Source organism: Schistosoma haematobium, chromosome 2, assembly GCF_000699445.3.
Source record: "Schistosoma haematobium chromosome 2, whole genome shotgun sequence".
Taxonomy (NCBI): Eukaryota; Metazoa; Platyhelminthes; class Trematoda; order Strigeidida; family Schistosomatidae; genus Schistosoma; species Schistosoma haematobium.
This window is the reverse complement of record NC_067197.1, coordinates 10,602,974-10,627,151: the sequence shown is the minus strand read 5'-3', so window position 1 is coordinate 10,627,151 and position 24,178 is coordinate 10,602,974. Positions and strand designations below refer to the sequence as shown.

The following is a 24,178-nucleotide window of genomic DNA, read 5'->3' as shown; positions in this document are numbered from 1 at the left end:
CGCCCAGGCATCTAACAAGGTCGATCGCATCTCCTACCAACGACACAGACCACTCTAGTCTTTGTGATGGACGCAACATTATGAATTTTGTCTCTGCATTCACTGTTCTGTTCTTCTTTCATCTTGAAGTGTACTAGAATTCAAGCACTCCTAAAGTTTCGCTTGCCCCATTTTACATGCAAAATAACCTTACACAATAATTTAATATACTAATCCATGAACACTAATCACTTGTTTCGAAGCTTGCTCAAATTTTTCCCTATAAGTTATCTGGATAGGCAAAATAATCAATTTGATTACTAATTTAATAATATTACAAGTACAGGATAAGTAATGACGTATATACTTTTAGTGGCCTGATATCTGAATTCAGTTACATTGTAGGATGATTGTTATAGAAATATATATACCGTCAATCCTCGTATACTTTTATCGACTTCATTCGCGTTGGAGAATAACGGAATAAAATAAGTCAAATCAGAGAATGAATTTTAAATACGTATGTTTCATACAGTCATTGATCTAAGTGGGCAATCAAGGAAACAGAGCGAATGGAGTGAGACGAGACGAAGTAGCGCTCAGTGGAGAAGCAGAGTGATCCAACGCTTTTTGATCAAGCGTGACTAAATATTTACAGTCCGATAAAAATAAGTCACAGATATATAATGAAAAGGGTAGCTTGTTATAGCCTATCATCGATTGAACATTAGAAGAGGCTGGAAAAAGGCAGGAATGTAAAGAAACTGATTAAAATCAATATCAGATTCGAGGTTGAAGGCAATTGTATTGTCTGTAAGTATCTGAATTCAGCACGTTAACTATGATTATTTAAAGCTGATCAGTTGATACTCTAATAGTCTGTAGTGTGGCGTCTTGTCGAAATTGACTATGAACACCACTACAAAGGAACGCGTGCCAGGATATCCATTAAATTCCCTTGGAAGCCAAATATTAGAAGGCAGTTAATGGACCAAGTCGAGATATATTTGCTGGCGATCTCGTGGTATCGAAAGGATACCGAGATCGTGACAGGATACAAGCTTGGTTACTGAGCGTAACTGGATTCGCGCGAGGTCACAATCGAAGTGAGCATAATGGATGTTTTTAGCACAGTTAAACAAAAATCACATTAAAACAGCCACTGGCACAATCGGTTATAATAATAATTGTTTTTATTAAACCAGTCATGTTCTCGTGATAAATGTAAGTCACTACAAGTCACGTATAGCCCGGTATTCAAGTCAGGAAGAACTCGGTGAGCACAGTCAAAGATAATGTCTTTGGAATTTAAATAAGCTACGGAATAATGCACAAACGAATCGTTACTGTATAAAAACGTCACAGCAAGTAATTGACTTTACGATTACAAGATGGCTAATTAAGTATACAATTTCAAGATTTCTGTCAAATATTTGACTGTACACCTGCGTTTAACAATATTCCAAGATATTCTTTTTCAGTTTTTATGTAGGGAAATCTTTTTTTAACATTTTATTCACTCTCTTTTAGTACGGAATTACAATTATAAATTACTCCAATTAAAACTGTACTAGATCCCTGTTTGGGTTTGTATATTTTCTTAGACTTATCCTGACGTATAACTTAATTCTTTTAATAACGTGATATAAAAAACCTTCTACTCATCGTTTTAGAAATAGATGCTTATTTTATAAAAAACATATACAGCGAACCACATGTGTATAATATTTTACATGAAAAATGACTGAACTAAATCTACATCTTGATACACATCTTAATCAGGTCGTATAAATTGTACATAAATTACTGAATACATTAGTTATCGAACAATATAAAGTGGTAAAATGAAATGAGAGGAAATAGGAATCACTTTTAAAAATTTGGAAATATAATGTAATTGACTAAATTATTTGAACCTTTTCACGTACAAGCTTTTTGAGTCTTAGCATTATGTATGTCACTGAAGTTTAGAAATTCGTAGATTTATATATCAGCTCCCGGTAACCCTTCGAATGTCTTCTAAACCAATCCTTAGTTCTTTGGACATCAAAGTGTTATAATTAACGTAAATGTTTTCATCAATACTTTGAATAGTTGTAAATGGACTTTCATTTCGATCTAGAGAGTTAAAATTACCATCATTCTGTTTTGCTGTGTTTGTTGTATAAGGGACTTCGTAAAGATTTTCGATTTTACGTGTATCCATCTGTGAATTTGCGTTATCACCAAATGTACTCAATTTAACAAGGGAATGATTACTTTCTGGAATATCAAATATCTTTTCATGTTTCATGTAAACTCGTGTATTTTCATGACTGTCATTATCACTGATAGTACTATTATAGGGGAAATTTGATAGATATGTAATTGCTGGATGTTGTGGAATATTTGGATGTCTAAAGTAAAAGAAATTACAGATTAGATAATATTTGTTGAAGAATATCAAATCAGTTAACTCATACATAGATGTGACATCAAGTATACTGAAAAAAATGTATTGCTGTATGTTCATTTGAACCACCTAACGTGTCCAAAAGTATTTACTTCTTATAGAACATATATTTTCCAAGTTCATTTGTTATTCATAAAGTTTATATAAAAAGTTTAGTAAATAAATAGAAACTGTTCTTGACGAGCAACAGACAAAACACTTAGAGTTTTTTCTTTCTCGAATTGATTTCATATCACGTAACTGTTCAATAGGAAGTTATAATAAATTATTATTGCCATAATAACTTAATTAATATAATGAGCCGAGTAGTGGGATCTATACTTTGTTAGACTATCATACGAAAGATTATTATTCATATTTTTATTCTACAATTAGTAGATGGTTAAACTGTTGTATTCTTTATATCTTTCTATTTCTAAGTTTTTGTTTAGTCCATAAGTAGTTCTCATATGTTTTATTACTTTAGATGTATTTTTAATAAATGTTTATCCAAAACGCTGACTTAGTAGCATTTGTGGTTTCCTAATTATACTTCTGTGTGGTCAGACATTTTAGAGATATTACTGTATAAGTTTTGAGTTATAATTGAATTGGAATATGACAGGGAACTGATGTGCTTTTACCTTCGTTTTTTAATTGGACACTACGTTAGAAGGATCTAGAGGAAAAATAAGTAGTGAGGTCTTGATTGATGTGTCAGACTGGCAAACAGAAGGTGGTCGGTATTACTGGCAATACATGTGAATGATCTGTGGGCGAGAATGATAATGATTGGTTGTCTGCTTAGTCAGACATGTAGATAGTCTGACAGGTGTCAGGTGAGTTATATATTCCCTTACCCTTATAATTATTATCAATTGTTCATTGTTGTTGGATTGTGTAGGGTTTTGGTGTGGAAATATATTTACGTTCTAGTCAGGCTGATCACATGTTTTTGATCTGAGTTGTGCTGAAGTCCTGTAGAATGGACGCTGGAAGGGAATATGGTGTAGATATTCGTCTAAGGTAAATTAACGTCCCATACGTGTAAACGTAGAAAACCAACCTTTATAACAGTGAACTAATGGACGAATGGACTAGATAAAGAAATAGAGAAGTCATACGACTGCTCTCCTGTCATTACATTCTGATCACACGGGCCCCAATACAACTCAAGGAATCTGATTTTTTCTTGTATAACATTTTCATATCTCCAAACATTCCTGTTTAGTTTTTTTTAGTTGGAATTATGTATTTCCTAACATTGTATTGCAAATGTGTGTGAGTTTACAGATCACGACGTTTTAGTTTGTTAGTTCAAATACACTTATTCAAATGCTATGATTACGTGAAACAAAATTTCTCACCTAGACATATAACACAGCCAAACAAAGAATCCAATGACTAGAATAAGAAATATCACAAAAATAATAGAGAACGCTATTCCAAACATTCTACCAGCTGACCAACTCTAAAAGAAAGACAAATTAGTAAACATATTAGTGGTGAAATAACTATTGGGAATATGGTAATAAGATGCGGTAAGTGCCAATGGACGTTGTTATATTTAATAATGGTATTGAGAGGGAATTTACACAGATGGATTGATATTGGAGTAAGCTTCATCGCTTTTAAATGTTTAAGATAGAAATAAAGAGTTATTAGTTGTTTAGCAATTTAACGAATTCAAGCTAAAACATTTTCACTTACTTACATCGCTAGAACCGACAGTCACCTGTTCAGTTAATTGACTTAATATAATTTGGTGGTAATGGATAACTATTTTCTAAACTCTTTATAATTCAGCTTTCATAACTTGATGAATTCAGCAAAATTAGTACGTGTCGCATCTTCGTTACCGTCTTCAGGTTCCTAACCTCACTGACTGGAGCTTGGTATTCAACTTTTATATTGGCTATCTGATAGAAAACTTGAAAACACAAACTTCAAAAGCTAGGTAAAACACAACACTATAAACTATTTGGCAGTTGGGTACAAATTCATTGACTGACATCAAACTATTAGGAATCCTTATTATACCATCAAAAATAAAACTCCATTAATAATGAGTTTGTGTCCATCAACTTGTGAACTTCCTTCTTAAAAATGTGCACTTAATTAAGCTTGTGAGTATAAGTCTGTTTACTGATTTTTTACGTTAATATTCAGATAATTCCCTTTGTGTTTGTTATTAGATGATTGGAGATATTCAGTAGGATGCCTTAGATTTTAGATTGCAGCTTCTGATATTTGGCATTAGAAAGTATCTACAGTCTGATTTCATTTATGAAATCATTGTATTCTATGACACTACAACGTTGACTCGGATTAAACTCTATGGTGTCTAAAATCGGACTGAAAGCCGTAAATCGTCAGTGAAACGGAGTTATCAGGCCACTAACCAGGTAATAAGTTTTCCCTGTGGGTTGGTCGACACTATTCTGGTTACTTAAACTAATTAGTTAAAACTTTTGACACAGTTTGTTATTACAAGTTAAGGCTTTATGAAGAGTCCTGTGAGTATTTCGACTGTTGCTTGTGTACATAAATATAGTTAGATTGTCTTAATAATTAAGCTGGAGCTTCAGTTGACAAATATGTTTACTCTGCTTAAAACTACAAGAACAGTGGAGCTAAAAATGTTTAGAATAGCATAATCTAGAAATCAACGCTAGGAAGTAGAAACACCTGTAGCTAAATAAATATATAAAAGTATGGTTTGAAAATTGCAATTTTCACTCACTTTATTTAATTCACAAAAATATCCATCCCATTCTGGTGGACAGGAACATCGTGGACTCGAATTACCAGGATGAATGATACAAACTCCACCGTTTAAACAAAAGCGATTTGTCAAGCGCATAGTTGAAAGCCTGTACTTTTCGTTTTCCGATATACAATCAATAACTGGTTGCGTACAAAATGGTCCACTCCAGTTGTCCGGGCAAATACATATAGTCTCATCGTCATCATCATTGGTTCCTTGATTAGTATATATGAACCCTTCAGCATCATTATCCTCTATCAGTTCACGTAGTAGTGTACAACGACCACCATTCTTACATGGCGACTTTTCGCAAGAATAGTAAACTGAATGACATTCGGGACCTGAGTAAATGCATTTCAATGTGAAAACATAGGAATATATAAAACTTTAGTTTTATATTGCTTTATGAATGTAGTAGTATTATTTGAATAGAGCAAAGTAATTACAACGAGATGAATTTTCCAGTGATAGATAGTTGACCAAAAAAATTATTAAGCTTAATATTTTTTGTAATCGACACCGGTTTTGACTCTAAATGTTACTGGATTGCAACTTTTTGTATCAACTTGAAAGACAGTAATCTGTATGTCCTAAAACAAGGTTTGACGAGGCTTAACAAGGGAGCAAATTGACATCATCTAAGATACTTATACTCTTGAAACTTAATTTGGTTCTTACAGCAAACCTTCCAGTCACATTGTTGTTCATCCATTCAAATCACTAATGAAGGTTTTTCAGTGAATAAGTTTCGGCATTTGGATTGTTTCAAAGGATTCAAGTTTTCACTGAACCATCTCCATTGTTAGTAATGTTACGCTGAATTTAAAATTATCATGAATCGTATCACTCACTGTTTCTTCAGTGCTATATGAAAAATGCCTCACATAGTAGAGAAAATTAAATCACGTTTTTAAAATTTTGGTTCCCGTTTCGTACACATATCTCGAAATCTCTGTCTGAAAGTTAAAAATAGTTAGGATTTCTGGAGAATTTTAACAAATTAAAAAGATAATAATAAGTATTTGTAGTCTATGAATGGTTTTTCATTGCATAAGCATAGCTTCGATTCATGCAAATAATCGTTCGAATATAAATGACTAGTTAGGAAGCTGTATATTATTCCAAGTCAGCAACATTTAATTCAGACATTCAAAGTTTTCAGAGTCATATATCATTCAATTATACATAAGGTCACATGGAAACGATTAATGATAGAGATAGAAAACAATGAAAGACTGAAAATGAAAGTAGGTGGGGAATATGGATTAATTGTGAAAAATCTATTGAAGATGATTTCCTAGAAACATTGTCGAAAAGCATGATAGTAGAGATGACACAGTAATATACAAGTTTATAATTTGACTCCCTAGTTATTGGTCCCTATATATAATGAAAAATTTACCTTCATAGTTTTTACAAATGCATTTTCGACGATGTTCCCTCGGCAAATTTTTACAGCGTGTATTTTTGGGGCAAGGATGTATTTGGCAGTAGTCAATAATGTCACAGTTGACACCATGTCTACCTGAAACAAATATATAACTGTGATTATTACTTAAATCTACTGATGAAAATAAAGATTACATTTAAGAAGAACATTTGGGGAGTTCGGCTTTTTGTAACTTGTTTAGTAAGAATATAGTCAATTATTATGGTGAGATAAAATTGTATATCTGCCAGACAATTTACTTACAGAGAACTACCTTTTTGGATAAAAAGATAAGTTAGAATTCAACATATTGTTTCACATGAACTGTAAGATCCAAACTGATTACTTACATGATTTAATGTAAAATAATTAAGCTACAAAATAGAAGGCTTGTATTTTAGTAAGAGGGTGGTATTTATTTAAGGCTGTGATTTATGCACATCATGAAACATACATTAAATTCTACGTCAATGAACTATTCATCAACTGACCGTTTAGTTTTTTAAAGTTAGAGTATTCATAAGTACAGTTACTAATTAACTTACCACTGACTAAATTATATATCTAGTTGTTATATGAAGGATAAATTGGTAATAGCTTGCATTTCAGTTTATTAGGCTTTCAGTCTACCGTCATCGACATATCATTGAAGGTCTCCTTGAAAATCAATGGAACATTAATTCTATGTACTCCTGATTGGGTTAATTAGGAGAAAGAAGATGTAGTTCAACTTAGTGAGTAATAATATACACTAAGATAGAGCAAACGGTAATGCTAGGTAAATCTTCTTACAGTTTATCAGATAACTAGCTTCAAGGTATATATGGAAAATATTCTTAGTTGGCTATTTCAATTTCTTATTATTAAAGAATACTTTAGCCTAATATGCTCTATTATATATGAAATGAATGTTACCCAAATAAATTTCGAGAGTAATCAAGACTAAAATGTAATAGTGTATGATACGATATTGATTGGTGTGATTAAGTGACTTAAATGTTAGGTAAAACATTCATATTTTTAATCCTTAACGATGCTTGAATGAATATCTTTGGATTAAATGTTCTAAAAAGTTTAAAAACGTGGTATACACTTTCTCCTGCACAATTCTAACAACCTTTTGACGTAGAGCATGTTACCAGCTAGTCGGTTTCGTTTCAGTGAACTTCATATCTGACCAATTAAGTATAAACATGTTTAGCGATAGAAGACTGAATGCCAGTATCGTTTCTATCTACTTTAAACTGAGGAAAAAGATGTAATAAGATTTTTAAATCTATGACTGTTCGATAGTAGTGTTCTGTTTGCACTTCTGTTTTCCCTTTCTTCGTTATTGTATTATACTACTTGATAATACTCAGTAACCAACTTCATATCCAATCATTTAGTGGCGCGCGACCTTCCATTGTCTGTATGCCGTATCTCTAAGTCTTTACATGAGCTTATTTACTAGTGTAATTATAATTTAATAAAGTTTGTAACAGCTAACTTCAGCTTGCATGAATTCTTCGAAGCTTTATTTGTTTGTAGCATCTTACATTTTTGTTTTTACAATGCCTGTTTCAATTGGTTTCTGCCGATGTAGTTTTATAAATGGCTCATAACTGTCATATAACCTCTCACATATTTTGTAAGTAACCTTTAAATGAGTATGTCATGAAGAATTTTTCCGTTGATTGCTCATTAATATAACAAACTCCTTGGACATCATACGAATTAATGTTTGTATTAATATGGAGATAAATTCTAATTTTCTAATTTTACCCATAACTCATTTATTTGATCAGAGCTTCGATAGAATTAATACGTAGTCACCATGAAAACAAGACCATATAAAGTTTTTAGTTGAAAATTTCAGTATATGAAATAATTTCAAGTTAAGAAGATACATTTAAAAGTCTTACCATGCAAACAAATTTTTCGTCCATTCTTGTCACAGTCGTATGCCCATGGATGAGGCGAACAGAATATGTCACATTTATTCCCATAATAATTTGAATTACACGTTAGTCTGATTGATGAGCTAAGGCTTGAACAGACAGAAATTTATCATTTAAATTAGTATCATTTGGAGAAAATGTTAGACGAATTTGACATTTGGTTCTAAATACTGTAGAATATAACTCATACTTTTGCGTATCAATGAGTAGTATGGTGAACCGCATCAAATATTGAGGAAAGAACTGTTAATATTAGTTGCCTGACAATTTCATTACTTTATCGGATGCATAAAGCTGATAATTATGTGAAAATATTTGCGAAAGTAATACGTAATAAGAATATTATTACTATTAGCATAGAAGGTTTGTTATGATCGTTCATGTGAAGAAAGTTGGTTAATAATCAGTTACAAGATTATGCTAAATATACGAGGTTGATAACGGTTGGAAAATATTTTATGATAGGATAACTTTTATCTCTGGATTGTGCATGTACACTGGTAACGGTTGTTTATTTCACAAGGAAACTAAACTCAAATGATATATTCCATGATATTCAGAAGCGAAAATTCTATTATAAGCAAGGGGTAAATGTTTCTCTGTTTTAAATATGTAGAATTACGTTAAAAAAGCCAGCAAACGATTCTTGCTTTATAGTGATATTTCAGTAAATTTTATAAGAAGAACTTGGAAAATACACAACAAATCTATTTAAATTTTTCCTTTTATTGACCACGTTCAGGTGCAGATAATATAGGTTGCAGACCTGTTGTGGTTGGGACTATGTCAAGTCGATATTGTGTTATTCTGGCTTCTAGACAGACCAGTTTTACACACTCTTCTCAAGCCGCATTTTTACCTTGTCACTTATTCACTCATTAGTACTGACTTTTTATATGACTATATGTATGTTAATTGCATACTCCATTCAATATGTATATGTAACTTATTTATGTTTGAATTTAAATATCGACTTACGTTTGACCAAAGGGAGTTGGCTCACTCTCCTTCTCCACTGCATGTCACTTCATTTCTCGGACTGTTTGTTTAAATCAATGAGTGTATGAAAAATACATATTCAAACTTTATTCTCGGATTTAACTTATTTTATTCCGTTATTTTCCAACGCGAATTAAGTCGATAAAAGTATACGAGGATTGACGGTATATATATTTCCATAACAATAATCTTACGATTATATGAACATGCAAAAGATGTTCTACTTCACAATATACTAAAAATGGGTAACTTTATAGTACATAGTTGTTAAATAATTACAGTAGAGACAAGATGATCCACTTGATTTCATTAATCCGGTGTATCTAGAAATATAATGAAGTCATTAGAATGTTTCTTTTTTTATATTTGTTCATTTCACAGAGGTATTCTTTTTTTTTGTAAGAGTATTAAAAATAGCAACCTCGAGATCCTTATTTCAAAGGAAAATCTAAAGGAACTAATTTTATTTGGCATATTCAACTTGGGATTTAGATTTAAGGCTTGTGTGCGCTAACAATTCGACAGTTTGCAATGAAATCTTCACTTTTCTCTTCTACCAAACTGTTTTAAAACATAACCGACCATCATACTAGATAGTTATGCAAAGATTCATTTCATAACTTCTTATTTGAACATCTATTTAATTATGATTAACCTCCCTGCCAGAATCGTCATTCCAAATTACCCTCAAAATTAATTGTGACTGGTATTAATTGAGTTGCAATCAAAAATTGATACACAGTATGGGTTTCATTAACCTATCAATTCAAGCTTGACTTCTCTATTCGGAAGCTAAATATTTAATTACTTAATTTGCTATGGTACTAAACCTATTCTAGTTCTCTGTATAGTTATTAACACATGTTCATTTCTCTTTTTACTTTCAACAGGGAAATGATCTTCCACACTTTTCTTCAATGTGTTATTTTTACTTTAACTAGTAAGTCACTTATGTTGTATATTTTGTCAAAAACCTTTGATAAACTATGATCATTTTGTTGTAGAATATTGTAAGATAAACATAGATACATTGGTGTAGCTTTGGTAAATAACGTAGTGAATAAACTTTCTTTACTGAACTCTCATTATTTATCTTGAAATAACTTATTACAGAAAATATTAACCTACCTGAAAGATTCACTTATATGACTGTAATTTAATGGAATAGTTTGAAATACGTTGGTTTTTTCTGGCTGATACAATCCTGTAGCGATGGTAATTATATCATGTTCACCCAAAGCATCTTCATCGTAGACATAAAGATCTAATCTATATTTTTCCTATAAAATGAACAAAGATACGTGATTCCCATCCTACTATAAAAACTATTCTGATATATTAGGAGTTAAATATTCATTGCTACAGGAAATATTCAGATGATTACTGTCTACAAGACTGTGTCTAACCACATGCCCAATTTTTTATTGCTAGGACTAAACTATTGGTTAAGAAATAAAATCTCCCTCCCATCATACTAAGTAGTTAAGTGTTATACACCAAATTTAGCGATAAATATTATTGGGAGGGAAATTCAAAAATCCTAGATAACCTAGATGAACAATAAAATGAATTTCCTTAACAGACTTTTGACAGAACTGATGGATTAAGATAATTGTACACTGCATTGATTGATGGAGAGTGTATTTCATTTAAAACTAGTGGAGGTCGTCAGCAAGTATTCCTTGACGTAGTTTTCAGGTTAAATGACACTACAGTAAAGCATACTTGTAATAAAAGGCATCTAATGCTCTCTATATATTTCGAACCCAGATCACCTAGGTTAGCAGTATGAGTCGTTATCAGGGGTAGGAACATAATACTTATATTTATTGAGCATATACTGGTGACCAATACTGTGTTCTTTATTGTATAGTGCTGGTCTAATTTCGTTATTCAAGTTATAATGTGGCTACTAGTCAAAGTGGTTTTGTTTACCGAAGTAACTAGAAATGTTTCCATGTAAAAATATAGAACCAGCTATCATGTATTTAGACGGCGATTATCATAAGCTCATTTCATTATGAATTAATCTATAACCTAACTCCGCCTGGAGTCACTCCGGGGGCTACTGCCGGTCCCAAGCCCGGATAAAGGAGGAGGGTTGGGCATAGGGTTAGCGTCCCCATCCCGTAGAAAACTAACTCGCTAACAAAACGCTAACCAGAAAAAATTATTCAAACCTTTTAAACTCTTCCCTGGGAGTCAGAAGGTCTTCATTTAGAAGAACTATGACGCCTCATGATGAAAGCCGAATTCCTTCGGAAGTTACGAGGCCGATGCCCCTTCTGACAACCAGAGCAACCATTTATTTAGGTATATGGAATGTTCGTACATTGTGGGACACCGGGAGAGCCTTCCAAATTGCTGCAGAAATGAGAAGACAACCTAGAGGTACTTGGGATCAGTGAAACACATTGGACACAAGTTGAACAACAACGACTAACTACAGGAGAGCTCCTGTTATACTCCGGCCATGAAGAAGAAAATGCCCCACATACACAAGGAGTTGCATTGATGCTGTCCAAACAAGCGCAAAATGCGCTTATAGGATGGGAATCTCATGGACCAAGGATCATCAAAGCCTCGTTCAAAACAAAAAAGAGGGCATTTCAATGAACATCATCCAATGCTATGCGCCTACCAACGACCAAAATGAAGACGCTAAAGACCAATTCTACAATAGGCTGCAGTCAATCGTCGAGAAGTGCCCAACAAAGGACCTGACCATTCTGATGGGAGATTTCAATGCCGAAGTTGGGACGGATAACACTGGATATGAAGACATCATGGGACGACACGGACTGGGAGAAAGGAACGAAAATGGTGAGAGATTTGCAAACCTATGTGCCTTCAATAAACTGGTCATAGGCGGCACCATATTCCCACATAAACGCATACACAAAATCACATGGACTTCACCGGATCACACCACGCAAAACCAAATCGACCATATTTGCATCAACAAAACGTTCAGGAGGACTATAGAGGACGTGAAAACCAAGAGAGGAGCTGATATAGCATCAGATCATCACTTGCTGGTCGCCAAGATGAAATTGAAACTCAAGAAGCACTGGACAACGGGGCGGACAATATCACAAAAGTTCAATACGGCCTTTCTTCAGGATACTAACAAACTCAACGAATTCAAGATAGACCTCAGCAACAAGTTCCAGGCAACTGGAAGGGGATCAAGGAGGCAATCACTTCAACATGTCATGAGGTCCTGGGTCACAAGAAGCACCATCACAAGGAATGGATCACTGTTGATACACTGGATAAGATTCAAGAAAGGAGGAACAAGAAAGCAGCAATCAATACCAGTCGAACAAGAGCAGAAAAAGCCAAGGCACAAGCTGAATACACAGAAGTAAACAAACAAGTGAAGAGGAGCATCAGAACCGACAAACGTAAATATGTGGAAGATTTAGCAACGACGGCGGAAAAGGCTGCAAGAGAAGGAAACATGAGACAATTGTATGACACGACAAAGAAACTCTCTGGAAATCGCCGCAAACCAGAACGACCAGTGAAAAGCAAGGAAGGCGAGGTAATCACCAACATTGAAGAGCAACAAAACAGGTGGGTAGAACACTTCAAAGAACTCTTGAATCGACCAGCTCCACTGAACCCACCCAACATCGAAGCAGCACCCACGGACCTCCCACTCAATGTTGGCCCACCAACAATTGAAGAAATCAGCATGGCCATCAGACAAATCAAGAGTGGCAAAGCAGCAGGACCAGACAACATCCCAGCAGAGGCACTAAAAGCAGACGTAGCGGCAACTGCAAGGATACTCCACATTCTCTTCAATAAGATTTGGGATGAGGAACAAGTACCAAAAGACTGGAAAGAAGGACTCCTGATCAAAATACCAAAGAAAGGCGATCTCAGCAAGTGTGATAACTACAGGGGCATCACTCTTCTCTCAATACCGGGAAAAGTCTTCAACAGGGTATTGTTAAACAGGATGAAGGACTGCGTAGACGCCCAACTTCGTGACCAACAGGCAGGATTCCGTAAGGATAGATCGTGTACAGACCAAATCGCAACTCTACGGATCATTGTGGAACAATCAATTGAATGGAATTCATCACTCTACATCAACTTCATTGACTACGAAAAGGCATTTGATAGCGTGGACAGAACAACACTATGGAAGCTTCTTAGACACTACGGCGTGCCTCAGAAGATAGTCAATATCATACAGAACTCATATGATGGATTACACTGCAAAATTGTGCATGGAGGACAGTTGACAAAGTCGTTCGAAGTGAAGACCGGTGTTAGGTAAGGTTGCTTACTCTCACCCTTTCTCTTTCTCCTGGTGATCGACTGGATCATGAAGACGTCAACGTCTGAGGGGAAGCGCGGGATACAATGGACATCTAGGATGCAGTTGGACGATCTAGACTTGGCAGACGATCTGTCCCTTCTATCCCAGACGCAACAACAAATACAGGAGAAAACGAACAGTGTGGCAGCAGCCTCAGCAGCAATCGGTCTCAATATACACAAAGGGAAAAGCAGGATTCTCCGATACAACACAGAATGCACCAATCCAATCACAATTGACGGGGAAGATTTGGAAGATGTAAAAACCTTTACGTATTTGGGCAGCATCATTGATGAACAGGGTGGATCTGATGCAGATGTGAAGGCGTGGATCGGCAAAGCAAGAGCAGCATATTTACAACTGAAGAACATCAGGAAATCAAAGCAACTGTCAACCAACACCAAGGTCAGGATTTTCAATACAAATGTCAAGACAGTTCTACTATATGGGGCAGAAACCTGGAGAACTACGAAAGCCATCATCCAGAAAATACAGGTGTTTATTAACAATTGTCTACGCAAAATACTTCAGATCCATTGGCCGGACACTATTAGCAACAACGTACTGTGGGAGAGAACAAACCAGATCCCAGTGGAGGAAGAAATCAGGAAGAAGCGCTGGAAGTGGATAGGACACACATTGAGGAAAGCACCCAACTGCGTTACAAGACAAGCCCTCACATGGAATCCTGAAGGTCAAAAGAAAAGAGGAAGACCAAAGAACACATTACGCCGGGAAATGGAGATAGACATGAGAAAAATGAACAAGAATTGGATGGAACTAGAAAAGAAGGCCCAGGACAGAGTGGGTTGGAGAATGCTGGTCAGCGGCCTATGCTCCATTGGGAGTAACAGGCGTGAGTAAGTAAGTAAGTAAGTAAGTAATCTATAACCTATGTTGAAACAACTAGTGACCAGGGATCCCCAGCTAACTCTTTCCTGGTCTCTCTTTTCCAACTGTTGCCAGGAGCTTTTCATGGTCTCCATGACTGCTTCTGATTCGCGTATTCGTGTGCTTTTTGGTCCACTTCTTTTCCGTTTGCTTTAAGGATTCCAAGTTAGAGCTTGCTTTTTGATTCAGTACGATGATTTTCTTGAAGTCTATCGTTTTGAATCTTTTCCTAAACTTCTTCTTAGTTGGAAGTTGGTTTGTTTTCTGACACAGTAGGTTATTGCTAGTGGTGCCTAGCCAATGGATCTGGAATATCGTGCGTAGATAGTTGTCTATAAATCCCTGTACTTCTTGATGATGGCTATAGAAGTTGTCCAAGTTTCAACCCTGCACAACACAATTGTTTTAACTACTGCTGCAGAAGCAGGAAATACAATTGACATCTTGAATGCAACTAGATGATATGGACTTCACAGATGACCTAGCTCTTCTATCATATACACAACAACAAATGCAGGTCAAGACAGCCAGTGTGGCAGAAGCATGTAGCAATAGTTTTTAACATACCCAAAGGAAAACGTAAGAACTTGAATTACAACATAGAGAGCAGTAACCAAATCACACTTGATGGATTAGTACTGTATGAGATGGAAATTTTATATATTTGGGCAGCATTATCGAGACATAATTTATGGGAGAACCAATCAGGTAAAAGGTAACAGGTATCGGATTTCGGTGCGAAATTCACTCATCCATTTGGCTAGATAGAGTTTTGACACTATAGCTGATGTCATTTTGTGATGAAAACCCTAAATATAATTTATAACCTTAACCATCAGTTGTAAATTATAATTATAATTCCTCTGGTTTATAATCCTCATTTAGCCCTAGTTTGTAGGTGGACACTATCAAGGTCAGTCCGGCGTCGCTCAAAGGTCGTCCATAAATTATAGTCTCACTAGAAATTAAGAAAAGACGATGAAGGTAGATAGGACATACATTACGGAAGTCATCAAACTGAATCCATTGTATTCAGTGCTCTTCCTCAGACGTGACAGTCTCCATGATCCAGTCAACAGCCAGAATAAAAAAAAAGGTGGAAGTAGGCAGTCTTTACTGACACCGGTAATCACACAGGGAATATCTATGAGCTGCCTTCCATTCATGACTACAATTCAGTACATTCATGATAGTTTCGTACGATGGTGACGATCTTTTCAGGTCCTCTGTAGTGTTGAGGAAGATTCCGCATGATTCTCCTATTCACTCTGCAAATGCTTTTCATGGTCAAAGAATCTAATGCTCAGTGATTAGTTTTGTTCAACTGATTACTTAACAATAATCTGAAGTATTGAGATTTGGTCAGCACACAATCAATCTATATGAAAACCAGAATTTTGGTCTCGGAGTCTGGTGTCTACTGAATCGTTTATCCGGTTTAGCAACGGTCCGTTGAAAAATTCTCCTGGCACTGACAGTAGTGTGATGTCTCTGTAGTTCTCTCACTTTCTGAGATCTCCTTTCTTTGGTATCTTGATAAGGTGTCCTTCTTTCCAGTTTATCAACACTTGGTCCTCTGCCCAAATCTTCCTGAATAGAATGTGGAGCATGTTTGCAATTACTCCTACATGTTACTTCATTGCTTCAGCTGGTGTGTTGTCTGGTCCTTGTGCTTTTCCAATATCAGTTAACCTAGAATGGATTCAGGCATATAATATGTTCAAGAGAAAAAAAGGCTGAAACAATATTGTGCAGAACAAATTATGAATAAGGACGACTAGTTTTGGTAAGCAGTCATCAAGTTTTCTGATGTATGCTACTTATGTCGACCTAAGTAGTATATAACACCAATCAGAAGTGGAATGCCTGTCAGAAGAAGGTTGGGAAGATCGAATCGAATAGAACAGCGACAGAGAGTAATTGTAACAGCGATGAAGGGACGATGAAGATTGGAAAAATTGATGAAGGATTTGAAAATGAAGTATTGAATGCATGGTTTTCACATTTTCTCAAAAAATTCTGTAATTTCGTACCATATTACGTTGGTTATCTCCACCTGCATTCTTGTTCATCACGCATTAATATAGATTATAGAAATTTAGGTATTTATGACCATTAACATCTAGTTGAGACTTGTTACCTTGTGTCTTAATGTTTAAAATCCTTTCAAGATAATTAAATACTCAGCCTTAACAAAAAAGAAACTTTAGGACAACTTACAGGTAATTTTTCATTTATTTTTTCAGATACTTTAATGCGAAATCCCGCAGTGTCCGCAATGGTCTCTGTTTTCACATGGATTAATTGCCTGTTAAATAGAATTGTAATACAAATTATTTGTGTCATCGTCATACCCTGGTAACTGAAGTATATTATAACAGACTGAATATTATGCTTGTAATAATGGTTTTTTTATGTAAGAGGTCAACTTAATTATATTTCAGATAGTGGAAATTGGGATATATATTTCATCTTGTTGTTGACAGTTGAATGTAGCTATTTTTTTAATATTTTCTGCTAACTTTGAATTACTGTGTTTGTTCAATTTTCTTAAATCTTGAAATGTTATCATATTAATATCAATGTGACAGTTCAAATAATTTTACCCTGTCGGTTATGATTTATCAACTGACGAAACCATTTTCTTACCATAGAAAGTTATTGAAAGTAGTTATTAGCCTGGACAGTCATTAAAAATACATTAAAGTCAAGTTTGATGGAAGTCAATTACTGAACTTGTAATGGTTAAAACCTTCTTGGTCTAAATGAAGACATGAATTAAAAACATCATGTCAGATAAAAACAATTATTTAGTCTAAAATTAGCTGATTTTTCGACAAACTATGTGTCTGGGTTACTTGAAATCTGTGACTTTGTAGTGAATCATCTTAGAGATGATCCCCAAGGCTTCGTATATTAGTCGTTCAAATAACCGTTACTAGTTAACTTCCAAAGGTGTATACATTTCAGAAGACAATACGAAGCGTTGACTACAGTTTACTATTGCACAGTGCAGGTCACTAAGCCGCAAGCATCCGAGCAGAAATGCTGGTGCGAGAGAGTAAATACAGAGGCGGATGGATTGACGAGACGTAAGCACACTTATATAGGAAAACGAATGGTTCATTAAGGGATTTAAGCAATCAATACTTAGGCTAGTAAGAGGAATATGTATGTATGCTGTAACATGTGATCAAGCATACATACATGAATATAATTATACAAAGATAAACAAATTGTTACTGTTTGAATGACACTGTCTGTTAAATAAGTTAGTTGAAGGTCTTGACAAAGCCAAACGTAAACAGACTTAAGTGTAGGTGAGGTGGTATAAACTAACCTGCCAAACGATTTAGTTAATAGGACAGACTCAATTACGAGCAGTAAACATCCTAGTCAGAGATCGATGGTAGCCAACATTTTTGTCCAGAATGTGTATTTTATCCTACTTGAGACTCGTAAACTGAACGTTCGTGCATACCAAAATGGACATTCATCCTGGGACTCAAACCTGGAAACGTTCACATCAGACGTTGTCGCGTCAATATTTTAGCTACTGAATCCGGATAAATACTGGTTTGCGTAATCGGATGAAAATGAAACATTCTGTTGATAAGCTAAATTGTCGATTGTTAATACTAAATAAGTAAGTAATGTTTCTAAATATGAAGAATTATACAATGTTTACCAAATATGTTGGGTTTTAATATAGTAGGCCGGATTTAATATGTAATGAAACGAATGTACTCGATCTAAGTCCCTATAAAGTATAATGTAGCTATCAGATCAATATTAATACTAGTTATTTTGAAACCATAAAATTTATTTAAGCATAATTATTCTGTTTATAAACGACTATTGATAACGCAATCTAATCCAGGAATGGAATATATAAAGTTAAATATTTGAAAACTCGTAAATCTTTTTTTCGAAAAATTTATTTCACAGACTGAAATCATGAGTCAATTCAAGCTAGACCTTCATGGAAAACCTGGAGATATCAGCTCACTGAAGACAATGGTGTACGATGGCGCAACTTCGTGGATCGGTTGAAGTTAGACATTAACACCATTGGATGCCGGATCAGTGGCCTAGTTGGTTAAGCGCCTGGCCCGGGCCTGATAGGTCCTGGGTTCGAATCCCGCGGGGTGCGGGGTCGTGGTTGCGCAGTGCTGGGAAGTCCCATGCTAGGACGGAACGGCCGTCCAGTTCTTCTAGGCTTTCCATGATGGTCTAGCTTCAATTGACTCCTGATTCCAATCTGTGAAGTTTTGTAAAATCACCACAAACTCCTTCTGACAAAGAATTTATTACCGAAATGAGTTAAATATAGAATTAGGTCCTGGGTTCGAATCTCGCGAGGCGCACTACCAAGGAGTTCCACAGTAGAACGAAACGACCGTCCAGTGCTTCCAGGTTTTCCATGGTGGTTTAACTTCAATGGACTCATGATCACAACTATTAAAATTGTTTCCTTAAAAAAATAAATAACTTCAATTTCTGTAAATTAAATGGTTTTACTGCTTTAATTTCCACAAATTAATGTGCAAACTAATTAATTACCTTGAGTTATTGTCAGCTAACTCATACAATCCCACAATTATATAAACATCACATCGATGTAATTGCCAATCACAGTAAAATCCACTACTTGTAGTTGATTCTAGATTTGTGTAATAAATTTCTATTTCAAAACGTCCACCAGGTAGATTTATCTACAAATAAATCAAAATATTTAACTGTCACTTATTTATAATACTTATATTACTACTAATAATAATGACTATAGTAATTGTATTCTCTGAGCAAATGTAATGAATAATGTTAATGTTACACGTTTGTTTGTTTAAATTTATAAACAGAAATCATTCTTGAAATTTTAATGTAATTATTACATTGGATACATAATAGGTGGTCAGAATTTCAATAAGGGAATATTTTAAAGATTTATTTGTAAAAAAAACATAGATGAATAAATGACAAAAATGAGGTAAGAATTATTTAGTTAATATACCTACGTTCGTAACCATTTTTCTGGTAAGTTGATATTTTCACGTAATTTAAACGTAGATTGTAATACAAAGTTAAAATTATCAGAAAGGGTTTTGTGGAAACATTTTTAGAAATTTCACTGGTTGAAGTCATGAGTCAATTGAAGCTAGATCACCATGGAAAACCTGGAAGCACTGGAAGGCCGTTTCGTCCTAGTATGGGACTCCTCAGCAGCGCGCATCCACGACGGTGGCGCAAATTCGTGGGTTGGTTAAAGTTAGACATTAACACTGTTGAATGCCGGATTGGTGGTCTAGTTGGTTAGGCGCCTGGCGCGAGACTGGTAGGTCCTGGGTTCGAATCTCGCGGGGTGCGGGATGAAACCTGCGTCCTGGATTTCACTGCTAGCCATTATCTATATTTGTATATGTAGATGAAAATCTAATTTCAGTATATAGAAAGTTCTTGTTTGGGAATTTAGTGAAAAGAACGAATAGAGCAAAGAAACTTTGTTTCATCGCGGTTCTACAGTAATATATATATATATTCACTAGTCGAACTAAAGTAGACCTCCACTTAAAACTTGGAAGCACTAGATAGGATTAGACTCCTCAGAAGTGTGCATCCACGATCGCACACGCGGGAGTTCTAGTGATGAGCCGTGACTAGTGAAGTCCAGTTCTTATCAAATGTGAGACAGTTATCTACTTCAGACAATGTGTGAAAGATTGCGCATGATCATGGATCGATTAAAGTTAGATATTAACTGTCGGATACCGGTCCAGTGGTTTAGAGGTTAGGCGTTTGTGCGTGAGACCAAGGGCCTTGGTTTGGAGTCCAGCATGCAGGGTCATCGACAAGCACTGTTGAGGAATATCATACTAGGACGAAACGGTCGTCCCATGTTTCCAGGTTCTCAGTGATATTCTAGTTTAGGTCCACTCCTGAATTCAACTTTGAACATTAAAATAATCTCAATCAGTGATCATTGATTTCTTAAGATATATAAGTTAACATTCACATGAAGGAATAATTCTTATAACTTCTTTACAGTCATTAGACATTTTATATGTTCATGTATGTATTATTAATGATTTTTCTTTGCAAACTGTAATGCTGTTTCTTGACATTTCATATTTTATTCGTTTAGTCTTTCTTTTCAGGTGATCACTGACTAAAGTTTATTATCTTATTGAGTTATTTCAACGATAATTAACTGACAAAACACTATGTCGTCTATTTTAGCTTACAAATCTCTTCATTCTGTCTTACATTAAAAAGGTATATATTAAACAAAAATAATTAATCATTGAATGATAATTTAGATAATACTTGACTCTTTATTTTATTGTTGGAATGAGGTTTTGTTTTTGGAAATGGTAGTGAGTTTAATAGTTGAATCCATGAATCGATGCAAGATAGACCACCATTGAAAATCTGGAAACACTATACAGCCATTTCGTTTTAATATTTTACTTGAAATCACCATAACCAAGTTAACCTGAAAAATACTATACACTTCCATTATACATAAAAAATAAACTGTTATTAATGGAACATGTTTTAAATACCTACAGATTATTAACGCTATATCATGATCAACTTTAGAACAGCTTTTACGTTAGGGGAGATAATTTTGAGCCTATCAAGCTCCTATGTAATAGGATGTTTAAGTGATTGGAAGACTTTCTCGTCCTATACATAATTACAGTTCCTATTACTTTTCTAATAATATCCTGTTGAATAACGAAATATTAGTCAAAAACAACATGCAATTTCTTAGCAATAGGTTCAAATGTAACTTCACTTTGGTTTATCAGTTGAGCGACAATACTAGACTTCACACATTGAAATATATTCCAAAGTTTAGTACATGAATCTGTACATAGTTAGACCTATTTGATGATCTCTCGATGGAACAAATAAATATTAGTATACCTTGATATCCTGTCTTACAGTTTTCGAATATGAATTATACATATATAAAAGCATATTAATTATTTTTGTTATTAAATAAATAACACTTACCTCTGTGTTTGAATTAATATACATAGAAAGAAAAAAATTGATAACAATGAAATAGTAAAAGTAGTAGTAGTAGTTGTTGTTGTTGTTGTAACAAAATCGATTGAAGAGAATAGTCCAAAGCATTTTTGTAAATCTTATGATGTATAACTTGAAATACAATGTATTATATTGCAAAACTGTTTAATTTATAGTCATATTAAGCTTATTCAAAACTATGTCGTTTTGTTTATTTGTATAAAGATCTAAAATGTATGAATGAAATTTACTATGGAATAGTTTAATGTAAAAACAATTTTTGTTTTTCGTTTTGTTTATCTATGAAGTTTTGATTATGTAAAATGAAATATATTTATCCGAATAATACAAAATGAATAGTAAGTTGGTCAGTCAGATTACTATACATATAGGAATCAATAATCTGAATATAATCAATGTTATATCACCTGGATTGAATTTTGTTTATTATTAAATATAATATGGAAACTGAATTTAGTAAATGGAATATAGTTGAACACTTCATTGATTTTTTGGCAGTCGAAGAATGAAATGATGAATATGATTTGTTACTAAGACATATTTACAGACTTTTTGTCATATTCATTTGAGTATAATTAAAATACCAGATAAAAATTAAAAAATAGTCATAGCAACATATCTAACTGATAAAGTGGATATTATAAATGTCATTTAATAAAGAGCTCTTATAATTCTTTCAAGGTTGCCTACTTTCACCCTTTCTCTTTCTCCTGGTGATCGACTGGATCATAAAGACGTCAACATCTGAAGGGAAGCACGGGATACAGTGGACATCTAGGATGCAGTTAGACGATATAAACTTTGAGGATGATCTGGGACTTCTATCGCAAACGCAACAATAATACAGGAGAAAACGAACAGTTTAGCAGCAGCCTCAGCATCAGTAGGTCTCAATATACACAAAGGGAAAAGCAAGATTCTCTGGTAAAACACAGCAGGCACCAATCAAATCACAATTGACGGAGAAGATTTGGACGATGTAAAAACGTTTACATATTTGGGCAGCATCATTGATGAACAGAATGGATCTGATGCAGATGAGAAGGCGCGGATCGCCAAAGCAAGAGCAGTACATCTACAACTGAAGAACATCTGGAAATCAAAGCAACTGTCAACCAACACCAAGGTCAGGATTTTCAATACAAATGTCAAGACAGTTCTACTGTATGGAGCGGAAACTTAGAAAACTACAAAAGCCATCATCCAGACGATTCAGGTGTTTACTAACAGTTGTCTACGCAAAATACGTCGGATCCATTGGTGAGACACTATTAACAACAACCTATTGTGAGAGAGAACAAACCAGATCCCAGCGGAGGAAGAAATCAGGAAGAAGAGTTCGAAGTGGATAGGACACATATTGAGGAAGTCACCCAATTGTGTCACAAGGCAAACCCTCACATGGAATCCTTAAGGCCAAAGAAAAAGAGGAAGACCAAAGGACACATTACGTCGAGAAATGGAGACAGACATGAGGAAAACGAACAAAAATTTGACAGAACTGGAAAGAAAGTCCCAGGACTGAGTGGGATGGAGAATGCTGGTCAGCGGCCTATGCTCCATTGGGAGTAACAGGCGTAAGTAAGTAAGTAAGTAAGTCTTATAATTCTTTGAGTTTTTAAGTGAACGTTCTTAATTTGAACGCACAAATGGGCCAACAGTTCCTTTCAGAATCCTTTGAATTAACTAATTAAAAGTTTGTTACATTTATGACATAACAATTATTTGATGTTTATAAGCTTCATGGAGACATGTATCTAAAGTTGAGTTTTAGGGAGTTTACGGTTAATGATCAAAAATTGTCACTGAATATTGTTGAAGTAGTAAGCTTGATCATTGAATTTATGATTAAGTTTTTCCACTCATTAGTCTAAGAAAAAGTATTTCTAAGTTTACGATCCCATCAGTTTTCTGTCAGACTAACTAATATACAATCGAAATATATATTGAGATCTTAGGCCATTGGAATATTTTAACCGAATCATACCACAAGTTAGAAAAGCTAAAATGTTTGAAGAACTAAAAATCCTTCAAACTGTTTATTGATTGATAATAGAAGGCAGGCGGATCCAGTAGATTCTAATTAACTATTAGAGATGAATAAAAAGACAATGATTAGTCGAAATATGTGTTTTCTTGCGAAAGAGATAAACAGTCTATAATACAAGTATGGAACAGGTGTAAAATGTCCAAACGAATGATATTACGTAAGGCTTTTCATGAGTACAATAATCAAAGTGTATCATTTTTAAAGAAGTGGTAGATCAAAACGACTAATAGAAAATATTATCAAGGAAACGTTTCCAACAATCTAATCACATATTTACTTATCAAAATCATTTGGTATGAA

At 34.5% G+C, this 24,178-nt stretch overlaps 1 protein-coding gene across 1 annotated transcript; it reads right to left on the bottom strand.

Annotated features, from left to right (window-relative positions):
• Positions 1-1,666: 1,666 nt before the first annotated feature.
• Positions 1,667-21,952, bottom strand: MS3_00010741 (uncharacterized protein). The gene is made up of 9 exons (XM_051219136.1): positions 21,793-21,952; positions 19,336-19,487; positions 16,993-17,080; positions 10,674-10,825; positions 8,511-8,635; positions 6,580-6,702; positions 5,154-5,518; positions 3,778-3,881; positions 1,667-2,375 (listed from the first exon to the last, which is right to left on the bottom strand). The coding sequence occupies exons 1-9, from the start codon at positions 21,913-21,915 to the stop codon at positions 1,970-1,972; spliced, it is 1,638 nt and encodes a 545-aa protein (XP_051067447.1). The 5' UTR covers positions 21,916-21,952; the 3' UTR covers positions 1,667-1,969.
• Between the last annotated feature and the right edge of the window lie 2,226 nt (positions 21,953-24,178).

Excerpts from the sequence above, each read along its gene's own strand:
- MS3_00010741 (XM_051219136.1), bottom strand. The coding sequence starts at position 21,915 with ATGCTTTGGACTATTCTCTTCAATCGATTTTGTTACAACAACAACAAC. Across the intron at positions 8,636-10,673 it reads CATATAAGTGAATCTTTCAG|CCTTAGCTCATCAATCAGAC; the intron begins GTAGGTTAATAT and ends TGTCTGTTCAAG. Across the intron at positions 3,882-5,153 it reads ATTTTTGTGAATTAAATAAA|AGTTGGTCAGCTGGTAGAAT; the intron begins GTGAGTGAAAAT and ends TCTTTCTTTTAG.